The 24,212-nt window shown below is 40.2% G+C and overlaps 1 protein-coding gene across 2 annotated transcripts; it reads left to right on the top strand.

Annotated features, from left to right (window-relative positions):
• The first annotated feature begins 1,494 nt into the window (after positions 1-1,494).
• lims1 (LIM and senescent cell antigen-like domains 1) lies at positions 1,495-21,835 on the top strand. 2 transcript variants are annotated; one of them, XM_057836436.1, is made up of 10 exons: positions 1,495-1,730; positions 2,297-2,453; positions 2,776-2,842; positions 14,672-14,792; positions 14,965-15,114; positions 16,016-16,166; positions 16,310-16,402; positions 16,500-16,548; positions 16,888-16,963; positions 17,118-21,835. In XM_057836436.1, exons 1-10 carry the CDS (start codon positions 1,702-1,704, stop codon positions 17,254-17,256), a joined length of 1,032 nt encoding a protein of 343 aa, XP_057692419.1. In that variant the 5' UTR covers positions 1,495-1,701; the 3' UTR covers positions 17,257-21,835. The 2 variants fall into 2 exon arrangements, with proteins under 2 accessions (XP_057692419.1, XP_057692428.1); XM_057836445.1 differs by having other exon boundaries at positions 1,498-1,730; positions 19,875-21,819.
• Positions 21,836-24,212: the final 2,377 nt, after the last annotated feature.

The following is a 24,212-nucleotide window of genomic DNA, read 5'->3' as shown; positions in this document are numbered from 1 at the left end:
GGATGCACCCCTGGTTTAGCCTTTTCAAGGTTGACACTCAGCCCTTGCCATTTATTTGCAAACGTTCCCCAGTTGCTACGCAGGTCCATGGCCTTGACTCGTATCTTTTCTATAAACTTATTCTAAAACAATGACTAAGCAAATTTGGAAGTTTTTATTTATTTTTTATAATTTTGTTGCTGAAATCCGGGGCGGATGGATTCTGGGAGATCGGGTGCTTTGCCCTGAGGATGCAGATGCCAATTTATTTTTTTACTTTTTTGTACGCGACTGGGTGGCACTGCACGTCGTGCTTCTCTCTTCTCGTCCCCAGCCACAGCTAGGCAACGCATGATGCCACCCTGGTCGTCCGCTTCTACGGACACACCTGGGTGTTGCTGCACGACGCGTCAACGCCTGGCATAACCAATGTCCTCCCGATCGTCTAACGCCCGGCATCCTGGACGTCCTCCTGATCATCCCATTCGGGTTCGCCCAATCATTCCGTTCAGTTGGGTTACGCCTAGTGTCCTGTATGGGTGAATTCTGGGGGGCCTGTGTAATGACCCTACATCGGCAGTGCATAATTCACCCACAGAACTATTGTGGGGGATGTCGTGTTCCAGAGTGGAACTCTTTGTCGTGCGCGTTTCTGGCAGAGAGAAGAGACACGAGCACCTTACATAACACACAAACTCAACGAGTGACGAGACTCACCAACATCATCCGCTACAATAGTATATATAGTAAATAATATATCTAGCCTATCTGTTAATTTGCTGCGATGGCCCTAGTAGACGTTGTCAGCAATGAGGGGCAAACACTTCTTCTTTTAAACAGGCAGGCTTTCCTGCGCATGCTGCCACTCTGGTGAATTCCAGTACTGCACATTACACTCAGATCAGCTCAGAAGGCAGACCGTGGCCTGCGAGATCAGGGGCTTCAGCCAAAGTAGCCACCCCTTAGATCCGCCAATGGCTGCAACATTTCAATGTAGTGAATGGTGCAAGTAGGGAAGTAAATTGACATAATTCTGGTTGTATCTGATTTGGGGTTGGCTGTATTTGGCCAGATTGTTGTAATTTGGAATAAGGCTGTGTATTGTTTGTAATTCCTTCATAGGAATTGTACGTCAATCGTAGCTGATGAGCTAAACATTTTCTGAATTATTAGTGCAAGAAAGTGAGCCGCTCAGGTACGACTTATTGTCCTTGATTGGTCATCAGTATAAAATAAAATGCGCCCATTTTTTAAATATGCTGTAAACAGCTCAGCGAGCCCAAATTCGCTGACTCCATTTGGGAGTGCTTATCGTTGTTACCTGGATATTTGAGAAGGGCGGTGCCCTACGACAACTAGACGCAATTGTAAAATTTTAAACAAAGTTTACCTAAGCACACTTCCCTGATTTTGTTTTCCATGCACGTACACTTGATACACCCACCAGTTTATAATAATCCAGCATGCGCAGTCATTCATTCGCAACCCACATTCCATGTCAAATCAAATGCACATCGTCAGAACACCGGCAGCTACCGAACGAGACTGAACTTCCAACCCCGAGGAGGAAGTTGCGAAGGAGTGTTGTTGGGGTCTGTTGGTGGGCAAGTCTCTTCACGTAGCGTGACGACACGGGCTTCAAAGTCCCGCCTCAGAAAAAATAACGCAACAGGACAGTTGACAAAAATAAATTTAGTCTATAATTTCAAATTTCAAGAGGTGATGCTGGGGGTGGCCGGAATGACGGGCAGGTGAGTGCTAACATTAACATCAATTTAGTTACGATCGCTTGCGTACATTGCAGCTAATTTAAGAGCTAGCGCTAAATCGAAGCACGAGCGAGCTAAAGCTAACGCCTTCTTAAAAAAAAAAGTCGTGTGTGACCTGTGAACTAACTATGTTTAACTGAACCCAAATTTACACGTTTGCACCGATTTTGAAAATAAATGTACAACCAGGCAAAACAATGTATGCGTTTATCTATTGGCAAACATGTTAGCATGCTAAATAGTCACCGTTTGCATCGAATATAAATATGAATGGACGAATATAAATATGAATGGGCGAGAAATAACAATGGAGTGAAAAGTAATCACTCTAATCCGCATGACGAACATTTGCGAATGTTCATTTGTTAAGGCGAAGTCACATTGCCATGTGCCTTTCTTCCATACCAAATTAGGGGATTCGTTTGCAGTTGAGTTTTTGCCCTCTGGCTCGAGTCACCGGTATTAAGTGCTGGAAGAAAAGCCGTAAATCATATTGGAGTTATGTGTGTAAAATAAACTTACTGCTATTTTCTTTTGTCATCAAACAGCATCGCCAATGCGCTGGCCAGCGCAGCCTGCGAACGATGTAAGAGTGGCTTTGCGCCCACTGAGAAAATTGTGAACAGTAATGGAGAGTTGTACCATGAGCAGTGCTTCGTGTGTGCCCAGTGTTTCCAGCAGTTTCCGGAGGGACTCTTCTATGAGGTTCATTTCACGTCATTTAAAAAGCATGCATGGCTTCCCAGTAGGGTTGCCACTTTTCATAAATAAGAAATACGGAACGCCCCCCTCGCGCCCAAAGTTGTACAGACAGAAAAAAGGGGCATCCCCAAAACTCCTAAAATGCATAGAAATGTATCTATTCATATATATTCCGTATTAGATCAATACGGAACGCAACATTTAATTCCCAAATTCGGATTGTTCCTTATTTCAAGGGACAGGTGGCAACCCTACTTCCCCGTTCCAGCAGAAGTCATTTGTGTTTTGAATATGCTTTCTACGATGAATCTCCTTTGCTTTACAGTTTGAAGGCAGAAAATACTGTGAGCACGACTTTCAGATGCTCTTTGCTCCCTGCTGTCGCCAATGTGGTGAGTGTCCAGACCCGGCGGCATGGGCGGGCATTAGGGGGCCGTGCCCGCCCTGAGGGGTGGCTGTGCCCGCCCTAGCTCGATTAAACTGTACTGTGTAATTTTTTTTTTTTTTTTTTTAAATCTACCACAAAAACACACACACACAGGGAGAATGAACCCTATATTCCAGTGTTTTTCAACCAATTGTGCCGCCGCCGTGAGAGATCGTCAGGTGTGCCGCGAGAAATTATCCATTGTCGCTTTTTTTTCTAAACATCGTCGGGCAAAGTTGCAGTAGGAAGGAAGGAATGGGGAAAAAGTTCTCGGTTGTGTGCAGATGAGTCGTGTTGCGTTCATTAACTGCTCGGATTTCTAGGCATCAGCCACCTTGCTCTCCGTAACAATGTGGACCCCAGCGCTTCTACTGTTCATTATTTGACTCGTTAAGTGTCGATATATACAAAAGTATCCTTTCCATTTTATCCATATGTGACGACCGTTAATCCTCCCTCTTTTTTTTTATTCCAACACATTATCAAGGACAGCTAGGTGGGAGATGCCTAGAAATCCGAGCAGTTCTTGAACACAACATGAGCGGCTATCTAGCGCCATACAAGCTTAAATGTCATCTCCAAATGAACGCCCGTCGCTTCAGAACAAGTCGATGGATTATTTTGTGCGCCTTCATGAAAACACAGAGAAATGGGCAACTTTTTTGAGAAAAACTACAAAGGTAAATAAGAACGCCCTGAAAGCCAGTTACTTTGTTGCTAAATCCCAAAAGTCCCAAACTGTGGCAGAGACGTTAATACTACCTGTCTGCAAAGCCTTTGTCAGCGAGACGACCAGCCCTGATGTGCTTAAATGCATTGCTCAAGTCCCCTGTCTGATAGTTTTTCAAGCCTAATTGTTAAACGTTTCACATTGAGTAAGTATAAATACTGAGAAATTATTTTATAATTAAATATACTATACAGAAAGTAATTTTGGAACATTTTGGTGTGGTGTGCCGCGAGATTTTTTCCAACGTAAAAACGTCCCGTGACTCAGAAAAGGTTGAAAAACACTGCTCTAGTCATCCTATCTTGATCTGTTGTCATTCAATTCAACCAATCAGAGCAGCGAATGTAGGCAATTTCTAGCCAATCACAGATAAGGGGGGCGGGCTGAGTAGCCGGCCATTGTGTACTGCGATTGGATAGGGATTGCTCCGGTTACAGAAATGGCGATTGAGCGGCTCCTCCGTTGCTAATTCAAATTGGAATGGACATCCGTGTTTTTTTTTCAAGAAACTAAAGACGAACTCAAGCCATGACAAAGACGCGGCCGAAAGTCAACATGAAGGGATAGCACTGCCACCTCCTGCAGTTTCACTGACTGACACTATCATCAGAAAATATAACGGGTAAAAACGCCACTGTTACGGCTAAATTTACATTGAAGAAGTGTGCCCCCCCCAAAAATGTAATGCCCCCCCCGTAATTTCTTTCTGCAGCCGGGTCTGTGAGTGTCATTAGGCATATTTGCACTGAAGGAACTATCTGCAGCTTCTATGACCTTTTGGGGTGACGATGATGTCATTTTTTTGGAACTAGGCACCAGAACCTGGAAATCCTATAACTATTGTAGCTCCTACTCTGAGATAGGTTCTTTCTGTAAGGCCATAGGAACTCTTATTTAGTCGGTGTTTGGCTATTCACTAAAATCTGAAGCAACGCCCCTTGCCGCTGTGTCAGATTTGTTGTTGGCAGGGATGGGTGGGGGTTTTCGTTCGGTTGTTGCAGTGTGAATCCTGAACCTTTTCAACAAGTCATTTGTGAGTATTGTTGCAAGGTAGCTGTCCAACCGGACCCTGGTCCTCTTGGTTTAGTGTGAAAGTGCCCTTATAAAGACTGGCAAACGGAGGTCGGAGGAGGACTGTCGAGATCGTAGACATATTCCGGCCGTATTGACGAGCCAGTTCACTGACGCACACACCACGCTCATATTTTTCAATCATTTCCATCTTGATTTCAATGGTAGGCATTACCTGTTTCCTTTTTTTCTCCACCTAACCTTGGGACCCAAGTGGATTTCTCTCACAAGAAAATCCGCCGTGCTGCTGTCTTGCGGGAAAACAATGAAATTGCAATGCTGTTGTAAATCGTCGTATTTCATGCATGTCGTCATATGTCGAGACAAATGACGAGTCAAATTTTACATGGCATATCGAAAGGATCGTATGTCAATGCCTTCGTATGTTGAAGTACCACTGTACTTGTGAGTCCTGTAGTTATAGGAACTGAGTAATCAGGTCCCTACAGTGCGAAAGTGCTGTAGCGGGTAATGTGTTAATAGCCCAAGTAAAATAAGGTCTGACACCAAAACAGTAGAACTTAAAATGCCACATTCACTGAACTCATGATAGAATAATCAATGCAATGAGAAAGGGCTGTCCCAAACGGCTTATTTTCTCCCGATTAGTCAGCCGACTATTTTTACGACTAGTCGACTAATCTAATATATATACATATTTTTTTACTAATTTAATAATGAAATTTTTGTTGAAGCTTTAATAATTTACAGAAAAACATTTTGGAACACTTAAATTATTTATTAACGTATAAATGATAAACATAACCCAACAATAAATCACAAATAATGAGGTCAAATTCTGCTGGTATTAACTGGTGCAAAAAAAATGTAAACGAAACACTGACTACGCCTTTTTAATTGGAGTCACAACAACTCTTACTCTTTTTGTGGTATGTCTATAGAGTCTACCCACGTACCACGTGTTCGCTGTAGGGTTCCGCCCACTTGTCCGTCATTTTGACTCTGTATTTGCATTGTTTTCAATTGATGGCGGAATTTAAAATGCATTTCATGGAAGACCCGGTGCTTTCTGATGCCGCAAACTCACTGGATCTGTTGCATAAAAGGCGTTATGAGGAAAAGCTTCGTTCTATACAGTCGCCAGATCCATATTTGATGCCCAAATCGATGTTTTTCGACCCACTGTCTTCGTCCTGTCTGCCTGACATCTGCTACGCTGATATTTACAATGATCTTGTCCACACAAAATCAGCCTATTCTCACGAAAAACTTCAAGAGCTTGGACACTTATAAATACTTCGTTGCTGGTTGGGTGAAACAGGTCCTCGTTTGGCAGGAATCTATCTTGTGCTTGGAAAGGTGAGTTACGAAATTTTCAATTCGAATTATTTTGTTATTGCTAACATCCACTGTCAAGTCTAATGTATTTCATGTCGTTTGTCAATGGAGTTAAGGCTTTTAATGTTTATATGGTTTAGCGATAGCACTCACTACATACATACGTGTATGTTGTCGGCGATTAGCCTAGCAATGATCTTAATTGTGGTTATTTGTCAGCCCCGTAGACGAGGCCAGTTTCTTTTACTTGGTACCAGCTAAATATTATTCAAAAAATAACGATGGTGAAAGAAAGGGAAGTCACAAACATCTTGAATTTGAAACTATGTCGTACTACGTCGTATGTTGTCGGCGATTAGCCTAGCAATGATCTTAATTGTGGTTATTTGTCAGCCCCGTAGACGAGGCCAGTTTCTTTTACTTGGTACCAGCTAAATATTATTCAAAAAATAACGATGGTGGAAGAAAGGGAAGTCACAAACATCTTGAATTTGAAACTATGTCGTACTACGTCGTATGTTGTCGGCGATTAGCCTAGCAATGATCTTAATTGTGGTTGTCAGGCCAAAACCCTCTAAATATATATTAAATGCATCTTACCGGATATAAAATGACTACTACATAGTCTGTGGTGATTTTTTTGTGTCCAGTTTTCACGTCGAATTGCAGCCGTCCATTTCGCTCTTCTCTTTGGATCCCTCGGAATACGGTAAAACTTCAAGTCTCTCCTTCCATCTTCTCTGTTAGTGCAACCAACAGCCACACACGCCTTCACCATTTTGATTATTAATGTTAAGGAGCAGAAAAACACGCCGTAAATAGGAGAAATGTACGTAGCCGTAATAGGTTAACACTATGTTTTGACGGACAAGTGGGCGGAACCCTACAGCGAACACGTGGTACGTGGGTAGGCTCTATATTGTTCTAAATGTTAAAATGAACTGTAATGGGCCTCATGTCCCTGACAATCATTTTCAGAATACGTTTGTGTGAGTTCAGATGCTCTTTCTGGTTTGCAATCTGCACTTTTTGGGTAGGTGAAAACTTTTCAACTTTTGTTTGTTTTAACCTGAAAAATAGATAAAGCAGAGGGCACACTGAAATATTACCACACTTATTTTGAATGAAAGGCACACATAGTCACAATAACAAAAACTTAATAGATAGTATTAATTTTATAGTATACTACGATATATATATCTACAATAATATAAAGTAACATTAGTGGAGTCATGGATATTCATGGATTATAGTAAGCAGGCCAGTGCTGTTTCCATATATATTTTTATTATATGTATATATATATACATACGAGGGGTATTCAAAATTAATGCACCCAACTTTATTATGTACAGACAAATTATAATAGCAACATGTATTACACATCAAAAGAAAGGTACAAGTGTGAGGATTACATTTTTACTTCTCCAAATAGTCTCCACCTCTCTAAAGAGCTACAGTCCACCTATGAACGAGGGCATGTATACTAAGCTTGAGAACGATATACCGATACGACCGGATATCCAGTTTGACAGGCGAGCGATACGGCTGTATCGATGGCAAACTAACCATTCGACAGTAAATAGCTAGTAAATCTTAGATATATCGATAGTACAACAAGGACTCTGCTATCGCGAGCGTAAAAACCGGCTATGAGCGTTCATACCATTGCATTGCTAGTTTTATGTACTACGCAATGTGTAAATGCATGACATATAATTAGCTTGTACTTCAAGAATGCTGCGCATTGCCTTCCCCTCTGCACAATCCAAAGGATCGTCAGACTTCAAGTGAGACCGCACACATCACATAACATGAACAGCCACCACTCACAGTCGTGGTTGCCTCAACTTCCCATCATTCCTTTCGATCGTGACGGGCGTGTCATAACTACACCAGAGCAAACGAAATCATAGTTGCGCATGCTAAAACAATGGACAAACAACACGAGTGCTGACGCCGGCTTGCCAGGCAGAAGTTTCGAATGACAGCGATTGATTTTCAACGCACGTCGGACTTTGAAGAGAAGACGGCAGCCAGATTTGTATGGAACAGAGATCGTGAGTTTTTAACCCTGAAAAATAACCCACTACAATGGCACACGACCTGCTGGAGATATTGTTTCCACGAAACGCAGTCTACTTAAACATGAACATGTGGATCAGTTGAGCTTCCTCAAGAAAAATCTGCCCTTCAAAAAAGATATGGACAGTGATGAGGAATAAAAATGTGGAAGCAAAGGCATAAGTGAATGACTTTGCTGTGTATAAGGTTAAAATAATGATTATTGACCTATCTGGCTAAAATGCCATGTTTTTATTCCCCCAATTATACCAGCGGTAAAGAATAATAGCATTATGCTTTATTATTTATTATGAATACATTAGCAGGTTTAATTCTTTTTTTTCTAGAGCTCCTGCATATAATTTTAGTTTGTAAGATGTTTACGTTGAAAGGTTGCACTTAAATTACCTACCTCTTGTGTTCAAAACACAAGGAAATACAGAGATTGAATTATTGCACTTTATTGTTGTCTGTCACTGGAGTTTTATTTTATTGTCAATCCCAGCCAACAAGATGATGGTCATCTAGTTGGCCTTATTTTTTTTTTTTTTCATGTCTCAGAAATAAACATACATTGGTATGAACTTTTGTTGTTTAATTTTGCTTGTAGAAATTTGGTCTTTTTTATCCGTTTAAAATACTGTAAGAACAAACAACGAATGTTTACTATTGTATCGTTTTCACACTGTATCGAACAGTATCGTTCTTAAACTATGTTGAATCGTATCGAATCGCTCTGCCTTAAAAATATCGTTTTTTAATCGAATCGTAAGCTGTGTATCTAAATACATATCGAATCGGCTTCATGCCAGAGATTCCCAATCCTAATGTATACCAGTCTTGTAGAACTCAGCCGGTTGATCTCTAAGCTAATTATTGACAGCAGTTTTCACTTCATCGTCAATGCCATATCGGTTGCCCCGTAGTCCTTCTTTGATTGGACCAAAGAGGTGGTAGTCTGACGGTGCCAAATCAGGAGAATATGACGTATGTGGTATCACAGTCCATTCCAATGAAGTGATGACCTCCATGGTCCTGATGCTTGTGTGAGGACGTGCATTGTCATGCTGGAGGAGCACATTTGCCATGTCCAACTTCGGCCGAACACGTCGAATTCTTGCTTCGAGCTTCCCAAGAGTCTCATTGTATACCTCAGAGTTAATGGTTTCCCCTTTCGGTAAAAAATCCACAAGGATTACACCTTGAGAATCCCTAAAAACGGTGGCCATAATTTTGCCAGCTAATTTTTGGGCCTTGAACTTTTTGGCCTTGGTGAATTTGGATGACGCCATTCCATTGATCTGCTTTTAGATACAGGTTCAAAATGGTATACCCATGTTTCATCTCCAATAATGGTTCTTTCCAGAAAAGTGGGGTCTCCCTGGTGGTGTTCCAGAAGTTGAGTGCAGCAGCGAACTCTTTCAGTCTTGTGGTCCTCCGTCAGCTGTCTGGGTACCCAACGGGCACTCACTTTTGAATACCCAAGGGACGCCACGATTAAATGGGCACTGCCCATGCTTAAATCAAGCTTGGATGCCAGCTCCTCAACAGTAATTCACCTGTCAGTACTTATCAACCCATCAGCATAAGTTTTGTTTTCAGGATTAACAGAGGTGGATGGGCGACCACTACGCGGTTTATCGGCTATGCAGGATTTACCCACCTCTTCATGGTCTTCAGTACTGTTTTTAAATCGCTGTTCCCATCTTTTAACAGTACTATAGTCTAATGGTATCATCCTTGTAGACATTTTCCAGCCGGTTGTGAATCCTCAGAGGGGTTTCGCCCTCTGCACCAAGGAATTCGATTACAGCTCTTTGTTTCTGACGAGCTTCAAGAGGGGCAGTCATTTTGGAAGCTAGTTTAAGCTTTAAAAATCTGAAAATAAGAAAAACACATATAACAATCGCAAAAAGGTGTGTCCTATCATGTTTGTGCCAAATATAAACAAGATTGGTAAAATCCTGTACGAGGAATGCACTTGAGTGCATTACTTTTTGAATGCCCCTCGTATATTGTGGCGATTGTTATGTGTTCCGCCCAAATGCATGATGGGAAGTTGGTTAACAGTGACTGGGAGTCATGGTTGCAAATGTTATTACATGTGTGTGGTGTTCAATAAAGTGTGCTGTTTCTTGGAGTGCAGTGTATGAGGCACAAGGGCAGCAAGTGTGAAATAAAAGTTAACCTCAAGTCATTCTTCCCCACGTCGCTCGCCACAATATATTTATTTTTTTTCCTGTTTTTTTTTCTCCCAAGTGGGAGCTTCCATGATCCTAATAATTACAATCTGCATGCCTTGCACAGAGATGTCGAGATCTACAGCTTTCGGGAGCAGCAGCAGAGTAGATCAAAAACGTGAAGTACGTGGGGAAAAAAAAATGATGCACGTTGATATGACGCACATAAAGGCAACTTCAATTAAAAATCGTTAGAAAGTTGTATGGACTTACGATCTGCTAGCTTGTTGTTTCGTCGTCTTACAAAATTACACCTGGGTGACGGCGCTTCAAGTGTTCGTTCATAGCCGACGTGCTACTGTGGTATGCGAGCTCAGCTTGGCAAAGAGTACACACAGTGGCACCCTCCATATTTTCCTTGAAATAATTCCAGGCTCTGGCCATTCTGGTCCGCTTTTTTGGCTTTGTCGCTTGCATCACGAGCGTCCGTCATTCTAAACTTTATCCGCATGTATTTATTTATATATTTATTTATTTTTTAACACGTCATTACACGTCAACGGTATGTTGTGCCCGTCGATGTATTTACATCATCGATTCTTATTTTAGTTTGCAGGTGATGTTTCTGCTCTAGCAGTGCTCTACAGTTTTACACCACAGCTAACAACAACACTAACGAAACACTGCTGAATTGATACTCATTAGACATTTGGAACTGAACAATATCATCTTTAAAAAGGCTTCAGTTTCGAGGAAAACCTGTGCATTAGCTACAGTGGGGAGAACAAGTATTTGATACACTGCCGATTTTGCTGGTTTTCCCACTTGCAAAGCATGTAGAGGTCTGTAATTTGTATCATAAGTTCTCTTCAACTGTGAGGGACGGAATCTAATACAAAAAAACAGAAAATCACGTATGATTTTTAAGTAATAAATTTGCATTTAATTCCATGAAATAAGTATTTGATACATCACAAAAATCGAACTTAATATTTGGTACAGAAACCTTTGTTTGCTATTACAGATACCAAACGTTTCCTGTAGTCCTTGACAAGGTTTGCACACACTGCAGCAGGGATTTTGGCCCACTCCTCCATGCAGATCTTCTCCAGAGCCTTCAGGTTTTGGGGCTGCTGCCGGGCAACACGAACTTTCAGCTCCCTCCATAGATTTTCTATCGGGTTCAGATCTGGTGACTGGCTAGGCCACTCCAGGACATTAAGATGCTTCTTACGGAGCCACTCTTTAGTTGCCTTGGCTGTGTGCTTTGGGTCGTTGTCATGCTCGAAGACCGAGCCACGACCCATCTTCAGGGCTCTCACTGAAGGAAGGAGGTTGTCAGCCAAGATCTGGCGATACATAGCCCCATCCATCCTCCCCTCAATACGATGCAGTCGTCCTGTACTCTTGGCAGAGAAGCAGACCCAGAAAATGACGTTTCCTCCTCCATGTTTCACGGTTGGGGTGGTGTTCTTGGGGTTGTACTCATACTTCTTTATCCTCCGAACACGACGAGCCGAGTTTAGACCAAAAAGTTCAATTTTGGTCTCATCCGACCACATGACCTTCTCCCATTGCTCCTCTGGATCATCCAGATGGTCAGTGACAAACTTCAGATGTGTCTGGACATGCACTGGCTTCAGCAGTGGGACCTTGTGTGCGCTGTAGGATTTTAATCCATGACGGCGTAATGTGTTTCCGATGGTTTTCTTCGAGACTGTGGTTCCAGCTCTCTTCAGGTCATTGACCAGGTCCTGCAGTGTAGTTCTGGGCTGATCCCTCACCTTCCTCATGATCAGTGATGCCCCACGAGGTGAGATCTTGCATGGAGCCCCAGAACGAGGCAGATTGACCGTCAACTTGAACTTCTTCCATTTTCTAATAATCACTCCAACAGTTGTTACCTTCTCACCAAGCTGCTTGCTTATTTTCCTGTAGCCCATCCCAGCCTTGTGCAGGTCTATTATTTTATCTCTGATGTCCTTACACAGCTCTTTGGTCTTGGCCATTGTGGAGAGGTTGGAGTTTGTTTGTTTGAGCATGTGAACAGGTGTCTTTTATACAGGTAACAAGTTCAAACAGGTGCCGTTACTTCCGGTAATGAGTAGAGAACAGGAGGGGTTCTTAAAAAAGAACTAAGAGCCGAAATATTTACTAGTTGGTAATGTATCAAATACTTATTTCATGCAGTTAAATAAAAATTTATTATTTTACAATTATAAAATGTGATTTTCTGGATTTTTGTATTAGATTCCGTCCCTCACAGTTGAAGAGAACTTACGATACAAATTACAGACCTCTACATGGCTTGCAAGTGGGAAAACCAGCAAAATCGGCAGTGTATCAAATACTTGTTCTCCCCACTGTAAGTTTGTTGTATACAGTACTGAATCTTAACATTAAGTGTACCTAATGGATTCTGTGAAATCAGTTACACAGTGTTTGTGGACCCATGACAATTTCCATTATTTTCATTTACAAATCATTGTGTGTTTGACTCAGCACCTTTTTTTAATACAGTGGTACCTCTACATACGATCGCTTCGACACACGAACTTTTCGACATCCGACGTAAAATTTGACTCGCCATTTGTTTCTACATCCGACGACATGCTCGAAATACGACGACAATGGCAGCACCGCAGACGAATGCACGGCGGATTTTCTTGTGTGACAAATCAACACAGGTTTCAGAAAAGGTTGGTACAGGTGGTGAAACAAGGAAAAAGTTGACGCTTACCTTCTAAATAAAGATGCAAATGACAGAAAAATATGAGCGTAGGGTGGGCATCCGTGAAATGGCTCAACAATACATCTCCACGGTCCTCCTCCGACCATCGTTCGCCAGTCTTTATAAGTTAAGCTGACAATTCTTATTGTGGTAACATCTCCAGAGAAATCGCCAGCTTCGCCACGTTTTCAGCATTTCTTTCACAACTTATTCAACACAAAACGCCTGCTGTCTGCCACAATTGACGATGTTCTCAAGAAAGCATTGAAAGCGAAAGTAAACTTTCACCCGCTCCCCTCCCTCATTGTCACGTCAGCGCCGCGGTGCCTTCAGGTACAGAAAAAAACGTCCGCCTTATTAGACCCCGTTTTGTTACACTATTAAAGGAATTATTATTATATTATTAATCCGATTTTTATTTATTATTTATTTGTTTTGCTATATGTAATTGCCATTTGTAATAGTACCAGCAGTATTTTTTAAGGATTTAGTGCAGGTTTTTGGGCTGTGGAACGAATTAATGGAATTATAATGTATTCCTATGGGAAAATCCTGCTCGACATACGACCATTTCGACTTACAAACAAGCTCCTGGAACAGATTAACTTCGTATGTAGAGGTACCACTGTACTATGTATTAAAAAAAGACAGGCAGAGTAACATTTCACAATTAAAACTAGGTGTATTGGACTAATGGAGCACATGCAATATAAATCAAAACCAAATTACACAAGTGCAAATTTTTGGCACCCCATCATGTCATTTTGTAGATTTGAACACCTTGTACCTATTAGCACTGGTTAATTGGAGAGCGAAATAGACCCGTGAGCTTATTGAGACTTGAACCTTATAGAACAGGGGTGGCCATTACTTGAACACATTCTACCAGTAAATTGAAATGCTAGTCTAAGTAGATCGCGGCAGATATTTCAACAATATGGGAATCTATGACTTTGCTCAAAATCTACTCCGGAATTCATTCATACATTCAGAAGCAAGAAACCGAAGGCCTGAATATCGTTTTAAATCTGTGGAATGATCTGGAGACGGCTGTCCATGCTCGGCAATCATCAAACTTAGCTGAACTGGGGATGTTTTGTAAGGTTGAATGGTCCAAAATACCTCCATCCAGAAACGGCAAACTCATTATACATCGTAAGAAATGTCTAGAAGTTGTTGTTTTGAATAAAGATAGACGTAATGTTATTATTGTTTTTTTCTGTTGGGGTGACCACATGATTGCACTTGTATAATTTTGTTTTGATGCACATTACAGAGCTTCCCTTAGTCAAATAAACTTGGTTTTGTTTATAAAATATTACTCTCTCCATCCGTTTTTTTGATGCACAGCATAAAAATGAAGTTGCTCATCCTTACACCCAATGATTTATAAATTAAAATAATGGAAACGTCAGGAGTGCCCAAGCTTTTTCATCACTGGTTATGAGCGATGTGAATAGATGAACATTCTATTTATCTCATGTTAGAGAGGAGTGTAAACAATGTTTCATATTTGAACTTTCTTATAAATTATTTCCATTTTAAGGGAAAAGCCTAAAGTTGCCTTTTCTATTCGATTTTTAAATCTGCCAATTCAGTTAGTAATTCATTTCCCCTGTTAACACAGCAGAAAACAAACTCTAATGAAGTGCTCAGCTGCAAAATGGTATAAATTTTTTTTTTGTCTAAAGTGAATCTATCACTTGTCATCTTTTTCAGGTGAGTTTATCATTGGTCGTGTTATTAAGGCCATGAACAACAGTTGGCACCCTGACTGCTTCTGCTGTGACATTTGCCAGGCTGTGCTGGCCGATGTGGGCTTTGTCAAAAATGCTGGCAGGTTTGTTTCCCATCATAACACATTTTGACAGCCCTTGTACCAAGTGGTTATATATAACAAGGTGAACTGTTGGAATATTAGCAAATATATGTTGTGGCTGCTGTCAAAACAAATAATTATTTCTCCTAATGTATTCTACCTTGACATACACTAAGTAGTCTTCATATTCCAGGCACTTGTGTCGCCCGTGCCATAACCGGGAGAAGGCTCGTGGCCTGGGCAAGTACATCTGTCAGAAGTGCCATGCAATCATTGAGGAGCATCCGCTAATCTTTAAGAACGATCCTTACCACCCAGACCACTTCAACTGCAACAATTGTGGGTGAGTATTCACATTTCAGGTGACACAGAGGCTTCCATGGAAAAGTGTCTGTTCTCATTAGCCACGTTTACATGCTGACTTTTATTCATACCGATTCAAATAATTCCGAATGTAAATTTCACATCAGCTGTTTACATGTCACTTCATCTATTCCGATCCAGCGTTTACATGTGACTGCCTTTATTCCGAAAGGACGTTTGACAACTGCCGTCTGACATGCGCAGATTAATCAAAACAAAGCGTCACGTTGCAAAACATGGAGATCGATCGTCGGAGTGCCGCTGTTTTAACTTTAACCCACTTGTTGTGTTTGTGGGGTCGTATCCGCTTCTGCTGTTTTGCTCTTTTGCCTTGTAGTAGCCGGTTTTCCACCGGTTTCTAATCTGGTCAACGCTCCGGTCTATTCCGGCTTCGTGTAACCTCTCGTGAACTTTTTTAAATAGTTCACTGTTCCTCGATTTACGCCCGTCTAAGCGAGCAATTATATTCAATTCTTTTAAAGTTTGAATTATATACAATCTTTCCGCCGGACTCCAATTAGGTGCGCTGTGCTTGGAAGCCATGTTAGTACCACGTCAGTACAGAGCATGCGCAGAAAGAACGCAAACAGACACCATTCCGCTTCCCTGTTTACATGATATAATTTTACTTCTAATCGGTTTGGGAAAAGGAATATTCCACCCCTGTGAATCGGAATGAAATTCCATTCGGTTTGGGCCTGTTCATTCCGAATGAGGTGTTTATATGGAACACATTTATTCGGTTTGAACAAATATTCCGATTGTAATTGGAATATTTGGCTCCATGTAAACGTGGCAATTGATGATATATAACAATGTCTGTCAGCTTGTCTCCACAATATCTGGTATATATTCACAAGATTGTACCCCACTGGCCACAGGAAGGAGCTCACATCTGATGCCAGGGAACTGAAAGGTGAACTTTTCTGTTTGCCCTGCCATGACAAGATGGGCGTACCTATCTGTGGCGCTTGTAGGAGACCCATCGAAGGGCGTGTTGTCAATGCAATGGGCAAGCAGTGGCATGTTGAGGTGTGTGAGCAAGGCCAAGATTGCTTTTTTTCCACCCCTGTTTTAATATATTTGATTTTTCCCTGTTGGCTTGCAAACTTGGCTTGTTGTTTGAAATATACTAATAAGTCATCCCTTTAGCAAAGATGCTTTTGCTTTTGCAGCATTTTGTCTGCGCCAAGTGTGAGAAGCCGTTCCTTGGCCATCGTCACTATGAAAGGAAAGGGTTGGCTTACTGTGAAACGCATTACAATCAGGTATGAAGAAATGACCGACCTAAAATGCATGTGTGTGGCCACTTTGCTCAAGTATATAACTTTTTTTTTTTTTTTTTTTTTTGCTTTTATTTTTAAGCTGTTTGGTGATGTCTGTTACCACTGCAATCGTGTGATTGAGGGCGATGGTAAGTAAAGATTCAATAGTCTTACAAAAGTGTGATAGATGAATCATAAATTATGTCATTAAAATGCCTATAATAATAGTATTAGTGATATTACAACATATTAGTATTTATTCCACTGGCCACAACTACTTTATACCCTATATGTACACATAGACAGTAAAATGTAACCCATTATATCACCCATCCCCAACATTGTTGCACCATACTACTACTTTTATGAGAAGACATATTTTGATGGACTGGTATGGCAACAAAAGCAAATGATAAATTTACAACTCACTGTTAGCTGAATGTTTATGGACTTTTTCAAACTGATTGTTTGTTTTTGTTCCTCCACAGTCGTATCTGCTCTCAACAAGGCATGGTGTGTCAGCTGTTTCTCCTGCTCCACTTGCAACACGAAGCTCACGCTCAAGTAAGCAACTAGGCATCCAACTGCCTTAACTAGCAGGCTACTAACTTATCAAAGTACTATTCTTCTGTCCAGCATTGTTGTCTGCTCAAGCTGACTCCTCCCTCTTTTCCTCTCTTGTTCTCTACATGCATCATGTGGGGTGTCTTGGTAACAGAGATAAGTTTGTTGAAATAGATCTTAAGCCAGTGTGCAAGCGTTGCTATGAGTGTATGCCTGATGAGCTGAAACGCCGCCTGGCCCGCCGTGAGCGCTACGCCAAAGAGTGCAAGAAAAAACCTGCTTCTTCTCAGTAGTCTTTGTTTACAAGTTGCCATCTATTCTACTGGTTTGTGCAGTTCATGCCTTTCTTTTCTTCTGTGGCATGAATATACATGTCTACTAGTTTTGGGTCTGCATGGACAGCTTCTCTTGCTTTGATGTTCACAGCAGTTTCCATCAAGCCCACAGAACAGTAAAACACTGAACAACCTGCCACAAAAGCGTTTAGTAATTAAGTATAGATGCCTCAAGATAGTGTCGAACAACTTAAAATGTACATAATCATAAAACATTCATAACATATTTCTTACATGAACCAACGTTAAATAAACAATTCCTAACCATAAGGCCGTAAGTGCAGTAAAGGGGGCTTTAAAATAATGTTTTCGTATTTGTCATTTTTCTGTGGGCTTTAGGTTGGGCAGCTACGCAATGAGCAATATTGCAGCACCCATCTCAACTCTTGCGCAATGTACGAGGTTTCACATCATTTTCCCGATTGCTTGGTAATTGGTTTAGCTGGAATTTAAAATTTGAATCGCAGTTGAGTAATGAGACTAGCTAATCAAAATGTACAAGAACTCAAGAATGAAAATATATTTTCACATTTAAGTGAGTGGGAACCAGCTAGCTGTCGAAGTGCTGCTCCAGCCATAATCATCCAATATTTACAGTGTACATGTACTGTGATTCAAAACAACACTGAAATGGAGTTTAAATTTTTTCTATGTACCTATGGGTGACATATCGAAGGCTGAAAGAGGGGGAATGGACTATGTGAGCACATGTACCACTTCGAGTGCATTCGTGTGAACAAGACTGAGTCTCGCCTTCAATATTCTCATTTTTATGTTTGATGGGTTTGATTCAGTAATTGAATGCACATGTTATACAAGTCAACACAAATAAATAGAAATAATATGTGAATGGTCCAGGCAAAACCTTATACAGGAAAAGTTGAGCTAATATACCTACCTTTATAACATGCTAGCACAAACTGATATTTCACTCGGGGCCCGAAATATGTGAATGAGTATTTTACAGAAACTATATTATTTATTGAATATTTAAAATCGTTATATGTAATTTTCACACTATAATAAATGTTAGGGAATACAGGCAAATGGTAATGATAAAGTGGACCATAAAAGCTGATGGCTGTATGACTACATAGTGTATGCAAAAACATACTTGTGATTTCACTGTGGATTCAAGACCTGCCAAACAAACAGGATGATCTCAAATGTACACCCTTAGTCTAAAGTTTTAAGACTGTCATTAGAAAATAGTGACGTCCCAAAATATATAACTGAGGGTGTAGATGAAAAATCTGATTAAAGAATTAATCCTGCTAACAGCACTAATATTCTACCAAATGGTGCCAAAGTAATACTTTCATTGCTTTGGCATGGGCACGAAAACAATGACTTTGCAAATTTTGAACACTGAACCTGTCGGAGTTAACTGTTTTTGGAGCACACTCGCTGGGAAAACCATGAGGTACACCTACACACAAAACATGTACTGTAAATCGAACTCAAGAGCTTTAGCCCTTTGCATATATAATAATGCAGAATTTTGTTATCATTTTTACAATCTGCCTATTGTGGTTAAAGCCTTTAAGCAGTGTAAAATTGCATTGTACTGAGGCTTTCCTCAAACCCATTATGGTTACCTTAGCTACACCTATAGAACGCCTCCCAGCATTATATACGTATTTAGAACTCATGTTTTGCATTTAAACTTGACAGTACCTCATGGTTTTGCCTGTAAGTATGCATGAATATTCAATTTAGGATTCTAATACGCATCAACTATCTGATTTTGAAACATACTGTTTACAATTCCTGCTATTCCACCAATCTTGTTTAAAAGACAGACCGAAAGCTCTAGAATGCACCCACTGCGGTGTCGTGAATTGAAATAAGGGATATTTGGTTGTGTTGTTTTTTTCATGTACTCATGAAAATGATTTATTGTGGTTGTCTCCAGCTGTCAAGTCAGGCTGTCATTCAGTTTGGGAGTCTCAAAAAAAATGGGCATTTGCCAGCATAATCTTAGTCTCCTCTATGGGCGCAGAAAGAGGGATTTGTAGATATACACCATTAAAAATGACAGGAAATAATTTTTGGCTATTAAAATGACTACTATACATGTAGTGCTTTGACTGATGAAACATTTTAGAACCTCTTAAAAAGATGGCAGATGGGGCAAGGAGGAGGAGAGGCTGGTATGGAATAGCAACTACTCCTACAGTATTTTACAACATGGTTGTCATGCAAATTGAGACCCTATGTGATCAATAAATAAAGCTTATACTGTATGAGGCAGCCAAATGTGAAATATGTATGCTGCTGTGAAGACAGGATTTCGCCATGTTTTACTTGAGTGAAGCTACAAGAGTATATATCTGTTATTCTAATTCAGACTAGTTTATTATTTTTTGCATACCTAAAACAGGCATCTGAGCAACTGTAACTGAGCAGTCAAAGCTCCAAAAGACGACTTTCTACTACTTAGAGATGTTGATGAGCAGAGCTTTAACTCTCGTGATGTTCACTCATTAACCATTCCTCTCCTAGACTGCTATCTTGAATAGTAACTGAATTGAATACATATGGAGTCTAATAATGCTTTTTCTCACTTTTTGCAGGAACAAATTTGTTGAGTTTGATATGAAGCCTGTTTGTAAAAAGTGCTATGAGAAGTTTCCTCTTGAGCTGAAGAAAAGGCTGAAGAAGCTGGCTGAATCTTTAGGACGCAAGTAGGCTGAACTTAGTTTGACAACAATGAACAAAACAATTTAAATTGCAATTTTACGCTTTACTGTTGTTTTCAGCCATACACATTGGAGTATAAGTCACATTTTTGGGGAGCTTTTTATTTTGAAAACCCTATAACAAACATTACACATTATAGTAATAACAATGAAATGGAGAACAACAGGCTGAGTTGGATTCTGTTAACATATTTTTAAGTTATTCAGACAAGCATAGCCGAAACGGCACAACATAATTCAACATCCTCACCAAATCACTACCAAATGCATCCAAGTCGTCATCTTTATCACATCTAAACAAGTCTTCCAAATTGAATATAGAGGGCACACCTAGCGCACCCTTCTAACAACCGACAGTGTGGGGGGAAGAAACAAGTCGCACCAGAGTCAGGCCCAGCCAAACTAGGGTTAGGGTTAGAGTTAGGGTTGGGGTTAAAAAGTGTGACTTTTAGTCCGGGAACTCCATCCCTTTCAGCCTCGTTGTGGTATCTATATACATGTGTGTTTGTGTGTGTATATACTGTATATCTATAAAGTACATTCCCAAAGTGACCTTGCCTGTTTTATCCTCAATAAAAGTTGGCATCCATTAATCGAACAATTGAATTAATGTGTTTAACTTGAACTGTATTAGATGTATGTCTTCACTTGAAATGTGGAACTTTAAACATCTACAGTGATCCCTTGCTTCAGACTTCACGCCTTCAGTCCAACGCAGATTTTTCAATTAAAAAAAAAAAAAAATACAGATGAGCTGTCCCGAGCCAATCGCGTAGTCGCACTCTCCCTCCCTCCCTCTCTCTCCCTCCTCTCTGTTGGTCAGGCAGTGAGTGCACTTGAGTTGCTTATTAAAATTAACGATGATTGACAGATGTTTAATGTTTGAACTTGCCAGAGAAGCGGACTTCAAAGCGCCGCATATGTCAATCATCGTTTAACTTGTTAAACAGTTGCTTTGGCAACTCCATGTAAGTGAGCAGCTTGAGCGAATTTGAGTGGACTCACTAAACGAAGCATTTAATACTTTGTGGTTTTTCACTTTATTGCTGCTGGTTCTGGTCCCCATTAATCGTGAAAAACGAGGGATCACTGTATACAGTTTTGCATTTGTGTATAACAAACTATTATTTTCAACTGAAGATAAAATAGAATATTAAAAGCCAATTCTGATGAATTGTTCTTTCTGCTTTCTCATTTCATAGTCTTGTCAATAACATGTCAACAAAATAAACTCCATTAAGGACTGTTACTTGATGAAATGTTTATGTAAATGTCAATCAGTACAGTAGCCACTTGCTCATCAAATAGTGATAATTAGTTGTATTTTTCATGATTTAGTCACCTCGGGCACATCATTAACTGTAAATTACAGCTCCAAAATAAAACAATTTCACAGAACTACGTATCGGCAAATGCACATGCGGTAGAGCCCACAAAAGCCCTCAAACTACAGAACTGTAGTATAGTAGTTCTAATATTTCAAGGAAATAGTTCAAATGGATAAAGATGAATTGAGTTTCGTATTTAATCACAGACCACTAAAATCCTGGAATATTCATGATTTCATTGATTAAGCACTATGCTGTCGATGAGCAAACAGTTTAGAAGTGAGAAATGTGACGAAAATCTGCTTGTATCAGCATCATTTAATACACACCGCATTTGCCTACCTGCAATAAATAAGTTTCTGCTTCTTTTAAATATATGTTTAAATTTCACTGTACAACACGTGTACTATGTATTTGATTTCTGTATAATTCATTTTGAACACATTGTATAAGGGCTAGCACTGGTCTACAAAATTTTAGAAGATATCTGCTTCAGAGATAAAAAATGGCTAACTCATACTTGTTCTAGTGACATAATAATCAACAACAAAAACAATAACAAAATATTATACAGTGGGGCAAATAAGTATTTAGTCAACCACCAATTGTGCAAGTTCTCCTACTTGAAAAGATTAGAGAGGCCTGTAATTGTCAACATGGGTAAACCTCAACCATGAGAGACAATGTGGAAAAAACAGAAAATCACATTGTTTGATTTTCAAAGAATTTTTTTCCAAATTAGAGTGGAAAATAAGTATTTGGTCACCTACAAACAAGCAAGATTTGTGGCTGTCAAAGAGGTCTAACTTCTGACGAGGCTCCACTCGTTACCTGTTAAATGGCACCTGTTTTAACTCATTATCGGTATAAAAGACACTTTTCCACAACCTCAGTCAGTCACACTCCAAACTCCACTATGGCCGAAAGCAAAGAGATGTCGAAGGACACCAGACACAAAATTGTAGACCTGCACCAGGCTGGGAAGACAATCTGCTATAGCTAAAACGCTTGGTGTAAAGACATCAACTGTGGGAGCAATTATTAGAAAATGGAAGACATACAAGACCACTGATAATCCCCCTCGATCTGGTGCTCCATGCAAGATCTCACCCCGTGGCGTCAAAATGATAACAAGAACGGTGAGCAAAAATACCAGAACCACACAGGGGGACCTAGTGAATGACCTACAGAGGGACCACAGTAACAAAGGCTACTATCAGTAACACAATGCGCCACCAGACACTCAAATCCTGCACTGCCAGACATGTCCCCCTGCTGAAGCCAGTACACGTCCAGGCCCGTCTGCGGTTCGCTACAGAGCGTTTGGATGATCCAGACGAGGACTGGGAGAATGTTTTATGGTCAGATGAAAGCAAAATAGAACTTTTTGGTAGAAACACAGGTTCTTGTGTTTGGAGGAGAAAGAATACTGAATTGCATCCGAAGAACACCATGCCCACTGTGAAGCACGGGGGTGGAAACATCATGCTTTGGGGCTGTTTTTCTGCAAAGGGACCTGGACGACTGATCTGTGTAAAGGAAAGAATGATTGGGGCCATGTATCAAGAGATTTTGAGTGAAAATCCCCTTTCATCAGGAAGTGCATTGAAGATGAAACGTGGCTGGGTCTTTCAGCATGACAATGATCCCAAACACAGAGCAAGGGCAAAAAAGGAGTGGCTTCGTAAGAAGCATTTCAAGGTCCTGGAGTGGCCTAGCCAGTCTCCAGATCTCAACCCCATAGAAAATCTGTGGAGGGAGTTGAAAGTCCGTGTTGCCCAACGACAGCCCCAAAACATCACTGCTCTAGAGGAGATCTGCATGGAGGAATGGGCCAAAATACCAGCAACAGTGTGTGAAAAGCTTGTGAAGAGTTACAGAAAACGTTTGGCCTCCGTTATTTCCAAAAAAAGGGTACATAACAAAGTATTGAGTTTAACTTTTGGTATTGACCAAATACTTATTTTCCACCATGATTTGCAAATAAATTCTTTAAAAATCAAACAATGTGATTTTTTTTTTTCCACATTCTGTCTCTCATGGTTGATGTTTACCCATGTTGACAATTACAGGCCTCTCTAATATTTTGAAGTGGGAGAACTTGCACAATTAGTGGTTGACTAAATACTTATTTGCACCACTGTATTTATAAATATTACATTATTTTATATATAGCGCTGGTTGGCTAATGTAGTCAAGATATTTAATGTTAATGATTCTAAAGATGCATTAGTGTAATTATATAATACAAGTTTTACAAGACGCTCTCATTTGACATGAGATGGATATATCAATGTGTGCCACTGCTAATGAAATGTGTCTACATCAATGCATTTTGTCCACTTTCAAAACACCAAGATATATGCAATACAATTGAAAACAACATACTATAACAAAGCCCTTGCCAACACAATTATATTCTGAAATGGTAGTCAGTTTTTTTTCAGGTGCATATGTTCAACCAGATATGCCCATTTCCATTTCCTGAATAGCCATTTTCGTCTAAATTGCTTGGATATTAACATTTCAGCTGGACACTGTATCTCAAAAACCATAGCCAATTGACACGTTAGACGTAATTTTTCTTTTTTAGCGAGCCAAATTTAGTAGTCTCACTACTTTTTATCCAGGAAGTATTTTCCTTGTAGACCGGTGTAATCAGTCCAGGAAATATTACTGTCACGATCCATATCAATTGAACTACACACATTGAAGAGTGTTTTTTTTTTTGTTTTTTTTGTCCACAATAAAGTAACACTAGCCACGTTTACATGCTGACTTTTATTCATACCGATTCAAATCATTCCGAATGGAAATTTCACATCAGCTGTTTGCATGTCACTTCATCTTTTCCGATCCAGCGTTTACATGTGACTGCCTTTAT

The sequence above is a fragment of the Corythoichthys intestinalis genome, chromosome 1 (assembly GCF_030265065.1).
Source record: "Corythoichthys intestinalis isolate RoL2023-P3 chromosome 1, ASM3026506v1, whole genome shotgun sequence".
NCBI lineage: Eukaryota > Metazoa > Chordata > Actinopteri > Syngnathiformes > Syngnathidae > Corythoichthys > Corythoichthys intestinalis.
Note: the sequence above shows the minus strand (reverse complement) of the source record. Positions and strands in the feature narration are given on the sequence as shown.